The sequence below is a fragment of the Watersipora subatra genome, chromosome 1 (genome assembly GCF_963576615.1).
Source record: "Watersipora subatra chromosome 1, tzWatSuba1.1, whole genome shotgun sequence".
Lineage (NCBI taxonomy): Eukaryota > Metazoa > Bryozoa > Gymnolaemata > Cheilostomatida > Watersiporidae > Watersipora > Watersipora subatra.
In genome coordinates this window covers 20,735,926-20,757,577 of record NC_088708.1, presented here as the reverse complement: position 1 = coordinate 20,757,577, position 21,652 = coordinate 20,735,926, and the positions used below count along the sequence as shown (strand labels likewise).

The 21,652-nt window shown below is 35.7% G+C and overlaps 1 protein-coding gene across 2 annotated transcripts; it reads left to right on the top strand.

Annotated features, from left to right (window-relative positions):
- The first annotated feature begins 9,272 nt into the window (after positions 1-9,272).
- LOC137392085 (uncharacterized) lies at positions 9,273-21,648 on the top strand. 2 transcript variants are annotated; one of them, XM_068078709.1, is made up of 11 exons: positions 9,273-9,332; positions 11,009-11,180; positions 11,291-11,443; positions 11,647-11,801; positions 13,898-14,104; positions 14,189-14,330; positions 17,263-17,402; positions 17,526-17,708; positions 19,237-19,378; positions 21,097-21,237; positions 21,402-21,648. In XM_068078709.1, exons 2-11 carry the CDS (start codon positions 11,009-11,011, stop codon positions 21,626-21,628), a joined length of 1,662 nt encoding a protein of 553 aa, XP_067934810.1. In that variant the 5' UTR covers positions 9,273-9,332; the 3' UTR covers positions 21,629-21,648. The 2 variants fall into 2 exon arrangements, with proteins under 2 accessions (XP_067934810.1, XP_067934819.1); XM_068078718.1 differs by lacking the exon at positions 19,237-19,378 and having other exon boundaries at positions 21,402-21,609.
- The last annotated feature ends 4 nt before the right edge of the window (positions 21,649-21,652 follow it).

The following is a 21,652-nucleotide window of genomic DNA, read 5'->3' as shown; positions in this document are numbered from 1 at the left end:
TTGTTAATTTCGCTAGTACTATACGTGCTTGTGAAAAAGTAGTTTGTGGCTCAGGGTTGTTCCGTCATTGGTGTTGGTTTTTTCATGCTACCAAAAGTTTAAGGCAGGAAAATTCTGGCTATTTTATGCTAGATAACTTATTCTGTGATACATTTTCTATTTTGTGTGATTCCATCACCTGTCTTAGCGACGGTGTAGCGTTAATCATCATATTGTATGATATTAATAGCTGAAAGCATTGATTATTATTTATTTTAAATCAACTAAGATACAGCTAATCCCTTCAGGGTAATGCAGGCTCTCAATCGAACATGTTTTGCTACTCGCGATTACCTCGATTGTGTGTATATTGTACAAAAGTCAATATTTCAACTCTAAATCAATTCTATGTCTATATAATACAATAACTCAGCACTTACATGTCCTATGTAAGTGCTGAGTTTTCTTTATATTATCTGATACCTTATTTTTCATTGTTTCATTTTGGATAGGCTAAGCTATAGGTCTGAGTAAATAGCTTCACCTGGTTCAATGAGATTGTTTATTAAAACCGTGTTGAGATACAAAGTGCCTTGTTGGAATCTTAGTTTTGAAACCACGTTCAGATTTTCGATAAGAATATTTTTTAGTAACAAACAAGATTTGTTTCTAGATTTGGATTAGAACTTGCAAATTTTAACATCTTCTAAACTGTAATGGAGTTAAATGCCAAGCGCATAGAAACCAGTCTTATTTGGTCTTTGTCTACATAAATTGAAGAGAACGCTGAAATGTGAAGTCTGACCTGGCATTCAATTTTTTCATGCACTTTATGTAACTGTTCACCTAAGAGTAAAACAGTTTAATGTCTGTCAAGGGCCATTATATTGTGCATAAAATTATAGATTAGTGTTTTTTCTAGTAGTTATTTGTAATTATCAAGTTAGGTCAGGATTTGTAACAAAAGCAAATTTTTTTATGTTAATAGCTAATCATTAGTTGTATGTTGATCAAACTCCATAGTGTGTAGGCCTACTATTATTTTAACACAAGTTGGAAAGTGGTATACAAAAAGGCATTGCTTGAGTAATAGGCCGTGTTTGAAAACTGGCTGCATTTGTAAAAATGCTGGATTAGATATTTTGAACTTGCAGAGCTGATACATTTTATCCTTTTTATTAAGTACCGCTGAATGCTTGATGTGACCCGGGTAATACAAATTTCTGCATGGAAAATATATTTTTATTTAACATAGGCCTATACAACATTTACCATCATAACCTTTTAAATTTCATATCATGAAAAAATGTTTTGTGCAGTTGAGTACATAGAAATGTGTATAAAAAAGGTTACTGCTTCAGCAGTTTTGAATAAGACGTTTATGGTACTTCTCGCAAGTCGAGATTGGCACGAGCGTAAAAATGAGATATCAAAAGTATATACCTCTGTGGAGTGCGCGAGGGTATTTTGTCTGGCCGAACAGAGAAATAATGTAGAGACAATTTCTACTCGACAATGTCTATGTGAGCAGTTTTTAGTTTTATAATTTCTAGCGATTGCCCTTTGCAATAACCGAAAATTAAACATTGAAATTGTGCCGTTGCAGTTGCACTGTAACAAAACATTTAAAAGTGAAATGGCACATTTAAAAGTGAAATGGCACATTTAAAAGTGAAATGGCACATTTAAAAGTGAAATAACACATTTAAAAGTGAAATGGCACATTTAAAAGTGAAATGGCACATTTAAAAGTGAAATGGCACATTTAAAAGTGAAATGGCACATTTAAAAGTGAAATGGCACATTTAAAAGTTACAAGTTAAAAATAGGTAAGGTAATTGATTTTAAAATTGTTTTTGAATGTGTAAAAATAACGCAAAAGGTAATATTGACTAATAATAAAAAGTACACTTCCTTTTAGCTTGTAACCTGCAATCGCAATAAGGATACTGTAGATAACTTAGTTGCAATGATTAGAACGGCTTAGTCTTGTGGTTAGGTGCGCCGTGTTTCAATTCGAGTGCCCTGCAGATTTTTCATTGCTGGATTTTAATCGCTAACACAAGACATATATAATACATATAGACACATAGAAATAAAGATAACATCAAAACTTCTGGAGTAACAACTAATTTCACATAACTTATCATTCATATCTAGTTCCCTGCTGTTCGGGTAACATGAGTTAATGATAAATAAACAGTCACCTTGGTATTTGTTGGTTTTGTCAACTAATTAATAAAATGATAATGTTCAGTACCCCTGTAGTAAAAACATTTTGTTCAATCATTTGAGCTCTAGAAGCACTCTCTAGAAACAAAGGTTCTGGTAGCTTTGCAACACGCATCAGCCAAGTCGACAAAGCTCTGGCGAACGATGGTTGTTAGCTTTCTTTTTTAAAATGTCACTCCTTCCTAATGTTCTATTGTAGCAAACACCAGCCTCAGTAGTATTTAATATGGTTTATTAATTAGGTTTTAATCAAACCTAACCAGTGCATTACTGCCATTTTATCATATCCTTTGTTTGTGTTTTTATTACTGAAGTTCAGATCCTCACCTAAATGCAACAACCAACTTATAAAAGTTTCTCTTCATCTGGTCATTACGATTCACAATCACAGCAGCTGGATCCCCAACCAGCAGAATCTCTTAAAAGTTATCCTCATAGTTGGAGTATCATCATAGGTGTAGTATCATCATAGGTGGAGCATCATCATAGGTGTAGTATCATCATAGGTGTAGTATCATCATAGGTGGAATATCATCATAGATTGGGTATCATCATATGTGGGATATCACCGTAGGTGGGGTATCACCATAAGTGGGGTATCACCATAAGTGGGGTATCATCACATGTGGGGTATCGCCATATGTGGGGTATCACCATAGGTAGGGTATCATCATAGGAGAAGAAACATTCCTCAAGTTGAGGCACAGTCGTATTATGGTATGCCTGTTTTCACTGAAGCAATCTTCCCAAAATGTTCAACAGATTTATCATCAATTACTTGAGGAAGCAAAAATTGCAGTGTAATCCGTTTTTGATCGCATCTTCAGTAATCCAGTGATTCTCATAGACTTTTTCAACATCGTTGTAAAACTAATCGCAATTTGTGTTGGTTGAAGGTGGTCCTCTGTTAAGACTCATAGTTTGGTGGTTGTCTAGTCTTAAATTGCTATTCTATGCCATGAACTTATCTACACAATTGTTCCCTACTCTATCATTTTTATCCTTAATTCACACTATATGTAATAATTTTAACTGATTTATTACGTAGATTGTGTTGATCTTACAAGGAGAGATTGAATTAATAAATATTAATCGAAATGTAGCAACCAGATTTTGGTAAAAAAGTTTGGCATAATTTATAGTTACATGCCTAGCTGCAATGAAGTAAGCAATAGGCTCAGGTACAATATGGTAACATGATGATGTCATCTATTAGGACCTAGTTTAACAAATATATACTTGAACAAGGAAAACTGAGTTCATATTAAGGAGACTTGTCGTGCTTGTGACACTACGTACCAAGAACTATGCAGTAAGACAAAGGTTATAACAATCGAATTGAGGATGTTTATGTATAAATGTTATATCATTACTATATACACATAGTTCAATACATTGAATACTTCTATTGAAGTTTTGTGCATCTTCGTCTATAATTGGGGAGATTCTGGATTCTGCTGAACACTGGATCTGTCAATCTTTTAGAACAAACTTTTATTTTTGGCCGATTATAAACTTGCCAAATAGTTGGTCGAAATGTATATTGCGTTAGATCGAGATATCCAATCATAAAATAGTTCAACATCTAGCAGATATGATTTCATTTAATCACAAACAACAAACTAAATGCTTTTTTCATTGAAATTGGTGTATACTTACCACAAAGTTCACTCAATGAATTTCCAAAGAATGTTGCAATTCTAAATTTTCAGCACCGATAAAAACAATAGTTACTCGTAATTTCGAACCAAAGCGAAAACATTTGTTCGATTGATACAGAAAGATAACTAACAGAAGCTGTCTTCTCTTTTTCTTGTTATCAGTCATTTTTTATAAGTGACACATAATAAATATAAAACATGTCTAAAATTTATTTTATTGTCATGTATCGAAATAATTTTGTAATCGTTTAACAGTAGATAGTTGTCAATAAAATTAGCCAGTTTTGCTCTGCTTTCATAATTATGGACAATTTAAAAACTCGTGATCTGCCAAGATGTGATGGATACTTATTTACGCAAAAATTCCTGGGATAGTTCAAGGCTTGATAAATTCCTCAAATATCTCTCAAAAAGGGAATCGCTGCTTTATTGCTTAACAACATTCAAATAAGGTCACATCTTTGATTTCCAGATTTCTTCAAGTATTTTGAAAAATGCGTATTTTTTATATCTTCAGTCGAATTGATTGTTCGCATTGCTAATTGGTTTGCACAAAATTTGGGTAGAATATGTTTGCAAGTTTTTTCCTAGAGTACACACAGATTAGGATGAGATGAATGGGTGTATACATTCATCCTACATTAAGGCACTGAAACTACCTTCATCTATTGAACAATTAGAGTATACATGAACTGTAGATGCTCCTATAACTTAAACCTCTTTTTACATACATTTAAGTACCGGTTATCGTTAAGAATTTATGTAAGGTTTTTGCTTCATTATATGTGAGAAATTATCTGTAACATAAAGTGCCAAGGCAGTGCAAGTTCTCAATTTTGATTTGAATAACAAGTTCCATAGTTTGCCTTAAACATAGCATTTTCTCTTTTGCCACACTGAGAGCCATGAGAGAACATAACATGTAGGGGTATCGCCATTCTACAGTCATGCCTTGACATGTGAGCTTAGTAGTGTTCTTGGACTCAGCTCGTATGGTAATTTTTTTGTATCTCAAAGCAATATTTCCCATATAGAATTAATAGATACAAATTAATTCGTTTCCATACTTGAAAAAAAGACATTTAAAAACAGAATATTGCGATAGAAAAGGGTGTTGTTGTGAATCACTCTTATGCTCACAAAGTAACAAATGCATATTAAAACTACAAATACATGTATACTTGATGCTAATTCTAATCTATTACTAAACATAACTGTAATTTTGTCTTTATCTTAATTTTTGATTATCAGTTTCCGGCTTGGCATTTTTTGTCGCACTTTCACTACAACTTTTAGTCGACATTTTTAAAACTTGTTTCAAACTGATTCGACGCTAAAGACCGGATCGGTGTTTTGCTCGAAAACGACCTTTCACGTGTTTGGCCATTTAGTGGTCATGGAGTACCAACTCGTATCTCAAAGGTTTTTTCATATCACATAGCAGAAACTTGCTCGAAGTTTTGCTTGTATTTCGCTTTTCTCGTATGTTGGGGTTTCTGTATGTCGAGGTATGACTGTATATACTAGTACCTTGCCAGTTTAGTTTGCCGTGAGATTGTCAAGTGTGCCGATAGAGCGCAAAGAATAAGTAGCAGCCCAATTATTCAAAAATAGCAAAAGGGGATCGATTAGTGCAGGTGTTAAGAGTGTCGGTGTAACAAAGCTGAATTGGAGTTGTGAACTAGTTGGAGTCTCCCTGAAAGCAATCTTTCATCATAATCCCTAACATTTGTTTCAAACAGACATACATCGCTCTTACTATTGTAAACATATATTATTGTTTTACTTCATTTTAGATATACACAATATTTTTTTTATTTTATTATTTGCAGCATAGACAAATAGACCATAGACCTTGCTGTCTAGAAGAGAAATTTGATTTCAATTGACATTGAAGGCGCGTCACTCCCCTTAACATAACGTAAAATTATTGCAATCGGGAACTCTAAACCAAGTGAAAGTGATAAGAAAACCGATAAAAGTTGTCGATCCTCACCAATAATACCACATTTACTGCGCAGTCAATCAAAACAGTATATCTAGTTTTTTCCCCATTTAAAAGGTCAAAGGGGTGAGTATAGAATAGGCAGTTTACATGTATATTACTGTTTGTTTAACGTAAAATTCTCAAAACGTAAACATTCTTAGAATGGATTATTTGTGTATCAGGAGCGTCTACTGTATTTAAGTTTTACGCACTCTTTATCAAGTCTTCAAAAAACAGTCGAAATATTTAGTGTCGTTTTAGCAATAATCATTTGCAGCTATCAATTAAGAATTGCTAGCGATTATTTTATTTGCATTGAGGATGTTGATATCTTCAATCAAATTCACATTGCTAATATGAATTCAAAAGAAAGTACAGAATTGTTGGACTGCTGATGGTGATTTTTTATTAATGTAGATAGGACCAAAATCTATAAAAGAATTTCTCTGTTAGTTTTTAAATTTTCTAACGAATTGATTCCTTGTTGGGTAATTGAATGGTATGTGTATGTCTGACTTTTCAGCAACAGGCACTAACCTAAATGTGCAATTCAATTATTTTCCAGTCAATGAACTGTTGGAGTATGACGTTTGCAAGAAAAATTAGCATCAGCTATTTTTCGTTGATCAGTGTTTTATGTATAGACCCAGACTGATTTTACCGATTGTGGAAGAGTTTCTATTTTAAACAGATTGATTTTAAAGGGTTGTCTTGCCTTGTCATGGAGCTTTGCACAATTAATTATAAATAACTCCATTTATATTGCCAAGTTTGCAATTTTAGGATGATGACCAAAGTTGACAGCTTAGCTACACTGGAGCCTGTATTATTTAATAAACCCCTTGTTTATTATGTAATTCTAGAACATCATTTTGTTTTAACAATAATGGAAATGACTACCGGTATTTTGGGTTTATCATTTAATGGGCATTAACTTGCTGAAATGACATCGGCTACAAGCACCCTAAAGAAACCCAAGCTCATTAGCATTGCGTTTTTTTAAGTGGAGTCAAGAAATATTTTAGTACTTGTAAGACAATTTAGACAATCGAACCTGAAAATGGTAAAATTAAACAGAAATAGTATTTGAATATTTAACCATAGCAAATTTTTCTTTCCAAGTTTAAAGGTAGTATTCTTGGGTTCAGTCTCAACGATTATCAATCAATTTTGAGTTGATCACTCTTGCTTGGCTGAATTTGATCTTTTCACTGCAACTGTTGCTCAAGCTTTCAAATGGCTGCTGTAGATATATCCACATAAATCCAACTAATGTATTTGTGGATTTTACCCTATGTCTGGCTAGTAATGGGTAGTAATAATACTCATTGCTTTTCCTGACTGTTCTAAATGCTTAGTTACTAAATCTGGTGGTAGCTAGCAATAGTCTTGGAGTATTGAATACACGAATCACAGTGCTCCAACACAGCTTACCAAAGTGACACTTATCATACAATGATGTTTTTGTTTTTATCGAATTCCACCTCATAGTTTTTCCAAACTTGTTGAATTCCATTTGTTACCAACATAGAACAGTTTCATATTATGTAATATGCACTTATTTTAAAAGACAAGGGTAAACTACTGTAGGTAAAATATTTTTGCTGCTACTTACATAATTGTTTTAACAATGGTACATTAATTTTTTTGAGCATTCGAAACCCTTGCTCGATCTACACAAAGTGCAAAGAGCAATGATGAATATTTATTTGTTCATGCACTCGGCTACGCCATAGTTGGTTTATTGTGCTGTTATATTGTTACTAGCAGTAAACCCGGGGTTTCTTTCATTCTCAATCAGATAGTCCAGCAGGATTGTGTTTCAGAAGCTGGTTCTCAGGAACCAGACAGAGTTTTGAAACCAAATATTATTTTTGGCCTGGTGGGAGGTACGGAGCGTGTGTGCAGACTAGCAAACAGACACACAATAATAGCAATGTGGGCTTTATTAATATAGACTAGATTCTCAAGGCTAGAACGGGTGGCAGTCCTCTAGTGACCACTTTGTGAAGCACACTGGAGGCACTCTTTAGTTTCTTTAAATTATCTTATAGTCGACTCAGCTTTTGTTTCCAATTGGGTTATTTTTCGCTGGAGCACCTTTCGTTTATTTTAAAATGTAGATGCTGACACTGTGTAAGATAGTCGAGGCCAACCAGCGAGTGCAAATAGCAAGTTCTGCTATGTGTGTAAATATGTTGTCTCTCACATCTGTCTGTTCTCATCTCCACATCTGTCACTCACATCACTTGTTTTCTCTCTACAGATATCTGTGTTGACTAAATCATCGCTGCTAACCAGGATGTATATGGAATCGTCTCCTCGCATAGGGTAGTTACCTCCACCTAGACAAGAGAGCTATCACTACGAATCTTTCAAGAGCAGTGTTCAGGAGAAGGTTATCCATTTTGTGAGCATAATAACGACCAGCTATGTACTGCCTACAGTGGATGTTGCCTATACTTGTCATCCCGAAGCCCCTTAACCCAGCCATGTACTTTCATCATTCCATGTTCATGGCACTCTATCTCCTTGATTTTTTCATAAGTCGCAAACCTTGCACCGTTTGCTCGGTAGTTTTTGTTATAGCATTAAGTCTCCTCTGCTACAGTGGTGTTTCAGATTGTATATTCAATTTCCTTTGCAGTGATGTACCCAATTAGGCTTTTACCGGTAACAGTGTGTATACATGGACCGTGTTTTATTTTATATATTAAATCGTTCCGAAATAATTGAAAGTATTTTGCCCTTTTATCATTATGCAATAGTTTCATGCGCATATTATTTCTTGTCCACCCTTGATAACCAGCCATTTGGTTATGCTTTAACTCACACATACGCTGCAGTTTTTTAGTTTGGTCGGAGCTGTTTGTTTATTCACTGTATTTATTTTACAAAGATAAAAAATACATCATTTTCATAAAATGCATCTGTAGGCATTTCATAGAAATAATCCTGCTTGCATCTGCACAGTAACATAGAAGTATGTTTGGGGTGGACTGTTATTTTAAAATGCTTAGCTTATATGTATAGAGTCGGGGCAGAGAATAATCATAGAGTTAAATATAATCAGATAATTCGTTCCAGGCTTACGAGGCCCAGTCAACAGTCAGCCCAGTCAACATTACAAAGTCATCAAGTTGAAAGCTTTTTCGCTCAGTAGTATCTTACAACTCAGCAGAGAAATAGAAATACAAATAGTCAAGTTTCACAGTTAATCACATTTTACACTCATAGAGTTACATGTATATAGAGAAAGGCGTTTAGTAGCGGACTTCACAGTCTCCTTACAGCCATCACAGTCCATTAGAAATTCTCAGGGAGTGATATGAGTATGGTGATAAAGTGAAAGCAAACAAATTGCTATCTTAATTAACTGGGCACGTCTAGTGAAAACCAGTTTGACAGTGATAAGCCATGAACCTTTGCTTGTGAATTGTCATTAGCCTGCTGAGAGGACTAACAGGTTGAAGGTAACGATTTTGTGTTCTACGTGTGTTTTACGCAATAATTTCAATAATTTGAACTGTTTGTAAAAAAAATGTGTACGTTTTGCGTGCGTAACGGTTAACGATGTGTTTATCAATTAGAAAATAGACCTATGCAAGCTGAAGCTTAGTGCCCTGAATTATACAGCAAGTTTTTTCTGTGTGGTGACTCTTTAGCTTATTATAATGTCTCGGCTTTTTGGGATTTTGCTAAAATTACATCCATTTCATATTACACAAATATCGAATATAGTAACATTTTAGAATATCATATAATATCTATTGCCAAAGAAATAACGCAAATGTGATTCCGCCACATACAAGATATCATACATCTCATAAATAGGCCTTAAATTGCTCTCTCAACTTGACTGAAATTTGTTTTGTTTTAGGTTCCTTCTGGTAGCATTGCTGGTTCCTTCTGGTACCATTGCAGGTTCCTTTTAATAGCATTGCAGGCTCCTTCGGGTAGCATTGCTGGTTCTTTCTGGTACCATTGCTGGTTCCTTCTGGTAGCATTACTGGTTCCTTCTGGTAGCATTACTGGTTCCTTCTGGTTGCATTGCACGTTCCTTTTAATAGCATTGCTGGTTCCTTCGGGTAGCATTGCTGGTTCCTTCTGGTACCATTGCTGGTTCCTTCTGGTAGCATTACAGGTTCCTTCTGGTAGCATTGCTGGTTCCTTCTGGTAGCATTGCTGGTTCCTTCTGGTAGCATTGCTGGTTCCTTCTGGCATCATTGCTGCTTCCTTTTGGCAGCATTGCTGGTTCCTTCTGGTAGCACTGTTGGTTCCTTCTGGTAGCATTACAGGTTCCTCTGGTAGCATTACAGGTTCCTTCTGGTAGCATTGCAGGTTCCTTTTGGTAGCGTTGAAAATCAAACAAATGAGCCTCTAATGTTCATAAAATATAGACTCGTATTAATTACAGAATTTCTGGCCTGAATTTCAACACAGGGGGATAAAATTTTGTAATATGAAACGATATCACCAAAGATATTATTTGAGATATGGTGAAATTTTTTAACACGGGTGATATATTGCAGGGCATGCTTAAATCAAAGGGACATGTTCTGCAATATACTCAATGTATGCGGCGAAGGGCCAAGCTGATGAATTATTTGCTATAGAGACATACGTGTAAAGGTTGCTATATATACATACACATATATAAGAAAAAAACAATTTGTCTATTAAATTTCATTTTTGGTAAGCTTCATAAAATTTTTGCTTAAACACTAATGTGCGCTTCTGTTTGTTGCTTCATCAGCAACAAAGTACACATGTCTACCAAAATATATATTACTGTCATTGTGTAACATCAAAAATAGACATCGAAACATAGACATCAAAAAGGTTAGTAAGAATATTCTCTAGCAACGTTATATTGTCAATCACAGAACTTAGTAGTTTATTTAAATGGTATATAAGTAGTTTTATTTATGTTATTTAGCATTTATTTATTTTATACTTATATTATACTTACATATTTAGTATATATATACATGTATATACTGTTATATATTATTAATTTTTTTTTTATAAATATAATATTCTATATATACTTATAATAGTTTATAATTTATTACATGAAATATATGTAAATATTTATACAAACAGTTTATATACATGAAAAGTGTACAAACTGTAACGTACTTTGCAGATGAGAGTGAGACTACACTCGCTCGTGCTTGCCACACTCGTTCTGTGCATATGGAAAGCGGACAGTCTAAATTACTGCCGTCCTTCAATGTCATGCTGGCCAAGCATCATTGAACTTTCCAACTTTAAGCGCGAGATGAATGCTACTGGTGCGGCCGATGTTCTGACTAAAGGTATAACTGCTCATATACTTCACTGCAACTACTCATCTATTCTATGTACTTCAGCTACTGTAATATCTCATTGAAATGTTGAACTCAATTGCACTTTGAAATATTTTTAGATGATTCTGATTGGCCAACTGAAGGTTTGACTTTTAATTTGGCCGTTACTGAAGTTCCAGGGCTCATTGTCTATGTTGAAAGTGTGGATACTATCAGAAAAGCCCTCCAGTTTGCCACCAAATATAATATCGAGATCAGTATCATCTCATCAGGTATTCATTCATGAACCGCTACAATACACATCATTTATCAATATACAATTATATATAATGTATATCTTTTCAGATATCCATCTAATTATGATCTACTACAATACACATCACCTGTCAACATACAATCGTATATGTATGTAGCCTATAGCATACATGATTATATGATATGCTATTAGAGTTGAAGTTACTCTTGTATCTGTTAGGCCATAGTTTCCCTGGAAGATGTACAGCTAAAGATTCGATGCAGATTTCAGTGCATAAAATGAAGGAAATCACTGTCGACATGGGGTGTGAAGAGAACAACTTGGGATGCCTCACTGCTCAATCCGGTGTCCAGTGGGGCGAGGTTTACCGTGAGGTGTGTAGAAATTATGCACATGGTTTGGTACACACTTTACTCAACTAAGTGTACAAGCTGGTTAAATAAGCTGCCGATGAGAGTAAACCAGGTTGTTGCATGTGACTGTGAGGAGTGCAGTAGTTGGTTCGATAGCGCTGCATATGATTTATGTAGTGCATGATAGTATACAATTATAAAGTGTAGAGCTCATTGTGATTGCATGATGAAAAACACCTAAAGTGCTATTAACAATCTCAAAATTATAATTTTACTAGCTGTGTTATCCGGCGCTGCCCGAGTAATAAAAAAGTCTTTGGACAGAAAATTAATTAGTATTTAACATATAACAACATTTCCCATTCTAACTTTGAAAATACATATCATGAGAGAATTTTGTTGTGTAGTTGAAATAAATTAAGAGAAAAATAAAAACAACTGTAAAGGTTTTAAAACTTTGTCAAACAACTGTAACTTTCAAGCTATTAGCCATTGCTTCATTGTTGTCCAGCTACGGCTATTCTAATAATAGCTATAGCCGGAATGACAGACAGATATACGACATACAGACATAATTTGAAAAAAAAAACATATATAGATGACTACCTGATTGCTGATAATCTGGTTAATTTAATTACCAGTAATATAATGAGTTTTGGCACTACAACATCATCAGCACACCACTGCACCGCTGACTCACACGAATTAATCAATATATTACTGTACTACTACTGTATGTCCCCAGACATTATTACTGAATAACTAACTACCAATGCACCACAACATAGCTAGTAATTTGTTACAGTAGTAAGGCTTTGTTACTAACTAGTCAATTACTACAGGGCTAAAGGGAATTGATTGACAAGCTTTTGCTGCCTACGTGCTAGTCAGGAGCTGAGAACATCCAGGTTTTATTACAATTTTCCCCGCAACCACCTTCTTATCTCCACCAAGCTTTCTTAGTGGGTCTCATTATGCACTAAACTCTACTTCACTCAACTTTGTTGATCATGTTCTGATCTACAATACTCGATGCCTCAAAAATTATGGGTACGATGTCGCCGGTGAATAGCCGCTTATCTACAGATTTTATCACCTTTGCTAACAGACCTTCTTGTTGTTGGAATATCGCAAGTTGGTGCATGCGCTGAGCAAATGCTGTCTTTAGTTTTGCTTAGATTCTGAACCCACGACGAAGGTAGCATTAGTTCATATAACTGCCAGTAGTAGATTGACATAGCTATATCTAACAACGCTAGTAAATTACAACGCAACTAGTACATTATTATATGGTTTATGGTTGATTTCCCAAAATTCTATTGGTCAAATTACACATTTGTCAAGAGGTCATTTGTCAAAGTTGAAGCCTTTCGTAAAAAAGTTTTTGTTCAAAAATTTAGACGACTAGCTGAAAACTTAAGCCAATTTGTCAAAAATAATAATATGCTCTCATAATTGCTTTACCGTAAAAATGCTTCACACACAATTTTGATACGCATAAAACTCTTTTTTTTAAAAATTTTTGGGCATATGGGTGTAACAATATATACATGTGCAGCATATCGTGCGTTCCTTTAATTCAAGACCATAGTTACTATGCAAAATTTGCTTTGTTAAAAGCTACCACAATCCTACAGGACATGCATATTTATTTGTTTTGAAGGGCATATAGTGAAATCTTTGGAGAGGGTGTAATGGTAATGTTATGGCTATATGTGTCCTTTTTAATATTTGTAGCAGAATTAGAGTGTTAAAATACAAGTATTTTCAATAATCTTCAATTTTGACTAATAGCCTATGAAATTTGACTAATAGCCTGTCGGCAGCAACGATTTCGTCAACAGCATCATCTTTTCAACCAAGCCTCCATTTACCTATTATACTATTAATATAGCATAGCATAACTAGGTCATAACTAGGTTATATAGCATAACTAGGTCATAAATAGGTTATATAGCATAACTAGGTCATAACTAGGTTATATAGCATAACTAGGTTATTACTGAACTTCATTTAATCATGATTTGTATATGGCTCTCGGTCCGGATAGTCTCTGGCTCTGTCAGACATGGCCATAAATGACTCGCTGGCATTTCATCTTCTAATATTGTTTATAGGCCAACAGGCACAGCAGACTAGTCGTTGGTGGCTCTAATCCTACCGTCAGCGTGACTGGCTGGACTCTTGGCGGAGGTCACTCTCCTATGTCTCGCATGTTTGGTCTTGGAGTTGACAACGTCATTTCCTTTCACCTCATTTCATCTGATCTAAGTGAGGTCTGGGCAAGCGAAAAAGGAGTGCGCACTAAGAGCATTGATGGCAGTGTAAGACTCGCATCTTATAAGTTAATGCTGATCTGCGACTTGCAAAATATTTTAGTAGAAAACCACACATGCATGCTTTTACAGGAGACTTCGAGCAATGACACGTCCCTTTTTTGGGCTTTGCGGGGAGGAGGAAGTGCCTTTGGAGTGATTGTGGACATCACTTTTCGTATGCATATGGATAACCAAATCGCTCAGATGGCATGTTCTTACCCAGCTTACGGAGGTAAGTAACATGGCTGGGCTAGTAATGTGTTAAGGACACTAGCTAATAGCTAGATAGTTAAGAGCAGACTCACTACAGCTTATTAATGTGCAAAAGCAGGCTCACTCCAAGCAATGCCAGGCTCAGTCGGCAAACTTGGAACTTTTGTTTTCAGTATAAATCAGAATCCTTCTTAGCATGTATTAAGGACAATCGTTCTCAATTAACGCATTCATGTATTTTTGTCATGAAACAATTTGTGTTGGAAAGAAACCTCGAACATCTCCAGGAGTAATATTAGTAGTGTACATACAAGTCTGTATATAAAGTGACTGAAAGTTTTGTTGATTTTATAAACAAGATGGTGCTGAAAGATCTAGTTCTGAAAAAAATAGAAATTTGCTATCTAACTTTTACTCTTCCGAATAAAAAGGTTGTCAACTAGCAGCGATATCCAATGATTTTTCTTTAAAACAGGCCTACAAAAATTTAAGCCTTGAACCTGATGTTTTTGGCTTGTTGTTCTCTTTGTCTCACACCGATGCCAACGGTATCCTTGAAACCGATTTGCATGAGTGAAGTTGTTATTAAAAAGGAACTGAGATAAAGTAGTGACTTCCCAGTCTACATGCCATTGCAATGCTCTCTCGATTAGTGAGTTCTTACCATAATTGCCACCATTTAACCAAGATGCTGACTTAGTTAGCACTCTAATTCAGTGATTGCAAAGTCCAGGATAATTGCAGCTTGTCAACTTAGACAATGTGTCATCAAAACAGTCAGAATGTAGTTACGAGTGTATTAGATAATTTGAAACCGATCAAAGTTCAGTTTTTCGACATAGTTCAGGTAAGCAAAAGCCAGAGTTGTTTACTATCGCAAACTTGAATACTCAAAAGTTTTGGTTGTTGAGAGCAAACTAGTCCAATGACCTAGCACAAATTATTCTAATGCAATAGTAAAGCCAATCTTTACTATAATAAGAGCCATGTACATCTGCCTTAACTATAATAAGAGCCGTGTACATCTGTCTGAAGCCACGATTGGAGGCTGAGATAAAATACTGCTTTATATGGATTCAAACTCATGACATTCTGCTTGGCAACCTGACACTTTCACGCTTGGGCTAATCATCCACCTAGCAGTTTATTATAGTGGTGTACATACTTGTTCTCTGTGCTGTATTGACACACTTGATGATCTCTCACAGCACTGTAGCCAAAATACTGGTACACTACCAGTGTACTAGTAGACTACCAGTGTACTAGTAGACTACCAGTGTACCAGTAGACTACCAGTGTACCAGTAGACTACCAGTGGCCAGTAGACTACCAGTGTACTAGTAGACTACCAGTGTACTAGTAGACTACCAGTGTACCAGTAGACTACCAGTGTACCAGTAGACTACCAGTGACCAGTAGACTACCAGTGTACCAGTAGACTACCAGTGTACCAGTAGACTACCAGTGTACTAGTAGACTACCAGTGTACCAGTAGACTACTAGTGTACCAGTAGACTATCAGTGTACCAGTAGACTACCAGTGTACCAGTAGACTACCAGTGTACCAGTAGACTACCAGTGTACTAGTAGACTACCAGTGTACCAGTAGACTACCAGTGTACCAGTAGACTACCAGTGTACCAGTAGACTACCAGCGTACTAGTAGACTACCAGTGTACCAGTAGACTTCCAGTGTATTAGTAGACTACCAGTGTATTAGTAGACTACCAGAGTACCAGTAGACTACCAGTGTACCAGTAGACTACCAGTGTACCAGTAGACTACCAGTGTACTAGTAGACTACCAGTGTACCAGTAGACTACCAGTGTACCAGTAGACTACCAGTGTACCAGTAGACTACCAGTGTACCAGTAGACTACCAGTGTACCAGTAGACTACCAGTGTACTAGTAGACTACCAGTGTACCAGTAGACTACCAGTGTACCAGTAGACTACCAGTGTACCAGTAGACTACCAGTGTACTAGTAGACTACCAGTGTACCAGTAGACTTCCAGTGTATTAGTAGACTACCAGTGTATTAGTAGACTACCAGAGTACCAGTAGACTACCAGTGTACCAGTAGACTACCAGTGTACCAGTAGACTACCAGTGTACTAGTAGACTACCAGTGTACCAGTAGACTACCAGTAGACTACCAGTGTACCAGTAGACTACCAGTGTACCAGTAGACTACCAGTGTACCAGTAGACTACCAGTGTACTAGTAGACTACCAGTGTACCAGTAGACTACCAGTGTACTAGTAGACTACCAGTGTACCAGTAGACTACCAGTGTACCAGTAGACTACCAGTGTACCAGTAGACTACCAGTGTACCAGTAGACTACCAGTGACCAGTAGACTACCAGTGTACTAGTAGACTACCAGTGTACCAGTAGACTTCCAGTGTATTAGTAGACTACCAGTGTACTAGTAGACTACCAGTGTACTAGTAGGCTATCAGTGTACTGATAGATTAACAGGGTACTAGTAGATTACCGGTGTACTCGTAGACATTGTAAATTCTGTCATCATCATAGCAGTCTGTCGGTGTAGCAAAAACAGTTTGATTTCTGTTCTAATCCAACATCTCTAAACTGCTTTATTTCCTGGTCATTCTTGGCCAGTTGTTACAGTTCATACCCGCTTTTCTCAGATTATACTTGACAGGGTGTAAATGTAAAGTATTAAAAAGTATGCTCCATCTCATTGCTAAGATAGACTCTACACAGCAGAAACTATTTAGAGCAGATTTCTAAATAACCATTATAGCCTCAACCTTTCAGTTTATTTCTGTATGGTAATCTTTAAAGAACTTTGATGCACACTTTGGCATGTGACTGTTTAGAATTCTTATGCAATGATATACGCTTGGCTCAATGTTGAATGACCTTGGAAACTCATCAGATTGCTTTCATGTAAACATTACAACATATTTATGATTCTTTGCAGACGGGTTCAGTGAAACCTTTCGAGTCATGTTCAACTCGCTTGGCCCCTTATTGACTCAAGCTCCAAACACCTTCAGCGGTTATATACTACCTTCAGTTGGCTGTGATCCTGTCAGTCGAGCTTGTGGTGGCACTAGTGTAGTAAGTTGCTATGTTTTTACCGTATATATGGGACAGATGGCTACTGTCATTCAACGCATTAATTATATACACACTTCAATACAATGTTGTCAAACAGAATATAAAATTGGCAAATGCTTACAGATTTCAATTGTTCACTATGGACCATCCAATGGTACTGCTGATGATGAATGGATAAAGAAATTCACCGACCTGCCACATGATTGGATAGCTTCTGGCCTCACTAATGGAAGTTGCTTTTTGAAAGAGTATCCATCATTCTACGACTATGAGCTTTCTATTCCAAATGTCACTTACACTGCAGAGGTATGACGACTCCTTTTCATTCTTGGAGTAACTACCCTCACTGTGATCTATCATCTTTTCCAGACAAACTAGAAATCAGAGAACAAATAAGATTATTAGCGCTTATAAACTTTTCAAGCCATAAAAACTTGAGCAACTCAGCGAAGAACTCAGCGAAGAACTCAGCGAAGTTCATTATCAGTTTTAATCTAGATCAGCTATCTCCTAATTTTCAAGATGGCCGATTAGTTTCTGAATGATGGTCACTTGCTTTGAAGATAAATTTTCATGTTAACATTCCCTATTGCTTTAAACAAATACAAGAAGGTTAAGGCAGTTCACCGCCTAATCAGTTTACTCGATGTGTAAAGGTGAACGAATACCTACAAATACATACAAATACTTGAATAACGTAAAAGCACAGATGAAGTATAGTCCAATTGATGTGTGCAGCTAATTTCAATATGGATCATATACCTATACAGAGCATATAATAATATATAGCATATATTAATACAGAGCATATAATAACAATATATAGCATATATTAATATCAATCATATATTAATACAGAGCATATAATAATAAAGAAAATATAGACCGTTTATTAATGTAGAGCGTATGATAATATAGATCAGGTATTAATGTAGAGTATATATTAATACAGAGCATGTAATAATATAGAGAACATAGACAGTTTATTAATTTAGAGTGTATAATAATATAGAGCATATAATAATATAAATCACATCTTAATACATAATTAAATATCTGTATTCATGAAGCTATTTATGGCTAGTTTGCTCACTACACAGAACTGTCCGAGTTTATCATGAGGCTATCTTCAGGAATTGCTTGAGATTTTTGAGCATTCAACTTCCTTTCCAGAGATTTGGCTTCCTTGAGCTTTAGGCAGAACTAGATGGCTTGTCTTAATATTTGGAAAGGGATTCTGAAAAGCTGCAAAACTCAACATTGTTTCAAATAACTTTTTTAAAGAAAATTGGAACTTCACATATTTTTTACTTGTTTAAAATAGATTTAAATGTTTTTGTGATTCTAATCATATTTTGATATTTAATCAAATATGAGATTAGGATATTATAAAATCATGTATTTGAGACAAATGTATAGAAGCCTGATTCAATGTTAGAGCCAATCCTATGCCTTGTCTTTATTAAATAACACTAGAACGCTGGCAGTCCCGTGTGCCGAGAGAGATCGCCATGCGTAATAACTATATGCCCAATTATTCCATAATGCTACAAGGCAGTCGTTAGGCATAGTTGATAGTGCGCTTGGCTACGAAGTTGCATATCTGGGTTTGATTCCAGTGCGATGCAATCTTTTTAATGCTCTTAGCACGTCTTCAGACAGACAGGCACGGCTCTTGTAGTAAAGATTGCAGTGCATGAATAACTAGCACAGGAAAGGGGGGACTTATAAAATGAACCTTTCGGGTTTAGGATGTTAGGGTAGCCTCGAATCTTGTAGAAGTTTCTATACACGCGAATTGATACCTATTACAATGCATTGTTTTTTTACCCAGTATCTTGGAGGCTCTCTTGTGCAACAGGACCTTCTATCCAACTCTTTCACTAACACTATCGTTAGGCACCTTGATGTGGCGCATAAAAGAGCCAAAGTTAACCCAGCATATAACCTCTTTGGTACAGCTATTTGGGTCGGAGGTAAGATCGTTAAGAGGCATTTAAAGGAGCAGTGACATGGCAACTCATTGTTGTTGGTTTCGCTTTTAATGTTCGTAATTTTGGAAATAATTTTCGTTCCTTTGGAAATACTCTTCGACTCTATACATCTACCTGTAGATAAAGTATGTAAAAAGCTTCTGTATATTACTAAAAAACTCTTATACTAAAGTAATAGAAGGGATGAAAGATGTCATGCTACCTTTTATGACAATCAGTACACTGGTTCAGTTATACAATGCACTACATTACTATGATAATGTTTAAAATGCGGCGACTTGTATTTACATGAAACTACGAGCAACTAGATTGATTGTATTTTATAAATTCCATATCCTACATGCTGCTTCGAAAAGTAATGATTTATCACCTGTTAATATTATTACCAGTAATGCGCATCAGCCCATAGTGATGACTCAAAATAAACTATATATAAAATGCAGGGTAAGTATGGTGAACAATTTTAAGGCTCATGAAGTTGAACGTCAACAGCATTACAATCCTTATACAAGCTTCAATTTCAGATATAGTTTTGTCTTATAAAATATCAACTGTGTGATTATTTCATTAATATATGTTGACATCGTGGTTTCCAGTGCATGTACTTCTTCAGCATACACAATCTACGCTTCATGTTTGATATCATGTCACTTGGCTGTGGGTTGCTGTATCTTTAGAGGGAATAATTGTCATGTATGTCAATACTTCACACTTAATGAGTTACTGGAGAGTAACCTTATATAGCTAAAGTATATAATACGAGTTACTATAGGATAACCTTATATAACTAGAGTATATAATACGAGTTACTGGAGGATAACCTTATATAGCTAAAGTATATAATACGAGTTACTATAGGATAACCTTATATAACTAGAGTATATAATACGAGTTACTGGAGGATAACCTTATATAGCTAAAGTGTATAAAATGAGTTACTGGAGGATAGCCTTATATAGCTAAAGTATATAATACGAGTTACTGGAGGATAACCTTATATAGCTAGAGTATATAATATGAGTTACTATAGGATAACCTTATAAACTAGAGTATATAATATGAGTTACTATAGGATAACTTTATATAACTAGAGTATATAATATGAGTTACTATAGGATAACCTGATATAACTAAAGTATATAATACGAGTTACTGGAGGATAACCTTATATAGCTAGTGTATAAAATGAGTTACTGGAGGATAGCCTTATATAGCTAAAGTATATAATACGAGTTACTGGAGGATAACCTTATATAGCTAGAGTATATAATATGAGTTACTGGAGTATAGCCTTATATAGCTAAAGTATATAATATGAGCTACTGGAGGATAACCTTATATACCTAGAGTATATAATATGAGTTACTGGAGGATAACCTTACATACCTAGAGTATATAATACGAGTTACTGGAGGATAACCTTATATAACTAGAGTATATAATATGAGTTACTGGAGGATAACCTTATATAGCTAGAGTATACAATGTGAGTTACTGGAGGATAACCTTATATAGCTAGAGTATATAATATGAGTTACTGGAGGATAACCTTACATACCTAAAGTATATAATATGAGTTACTGGAGGATAACCTTATATACCTAGAGTATATGAGTAACTGGAGGATAACATGTGGTAGCTTTGAAGAATGTTTTCAATTCGTATATATATCATAATTAATTGGTTCAACGATTTTACAGGGGCCGTTAAAAACACACCAGTCAATGCCGTGCCTGTGCATGAAGGTTGGAGAAATGCCATATTCAGTCTCAGCTTTGCTACCATATGGGACATTAGATATGTTCACACGCCTCCCGCACTGCAGATACAGGGTGTTAAAGGTGAGAGGTGCCTTGCAGTACCCGCTGTTCAGTGACTACATCAAGTCATGGTACAGGAGTCAGTTGTAATCACTCATCAATTCTTTACCTCACAGCCCGTGATGACCATTTGCTAGCATCTCTCAAAGGATTCGCTGGTCTGTAAAGTACCTCACTAATTGCAGACCTTCACAAGGACCTGGCAAGGTACTCCCATGGCAAGTATTACAATGAAGCCGAGGCAGACATGACACCGAGTGAATGGAAGAAGGAATTCTGGGGAGAGAGCATGTATGAGAAGTTACTTAGGATAAAGAAATCCTGGGACCCAAAGAACATGTTCACTTGCACAGAATGCGTTGGGTTCGATTGGGACCCAGTAAGGGAACCTGCTAATGGTGTCGTTGGTTAAAATTCTACCTTTTGCAGTTTTATG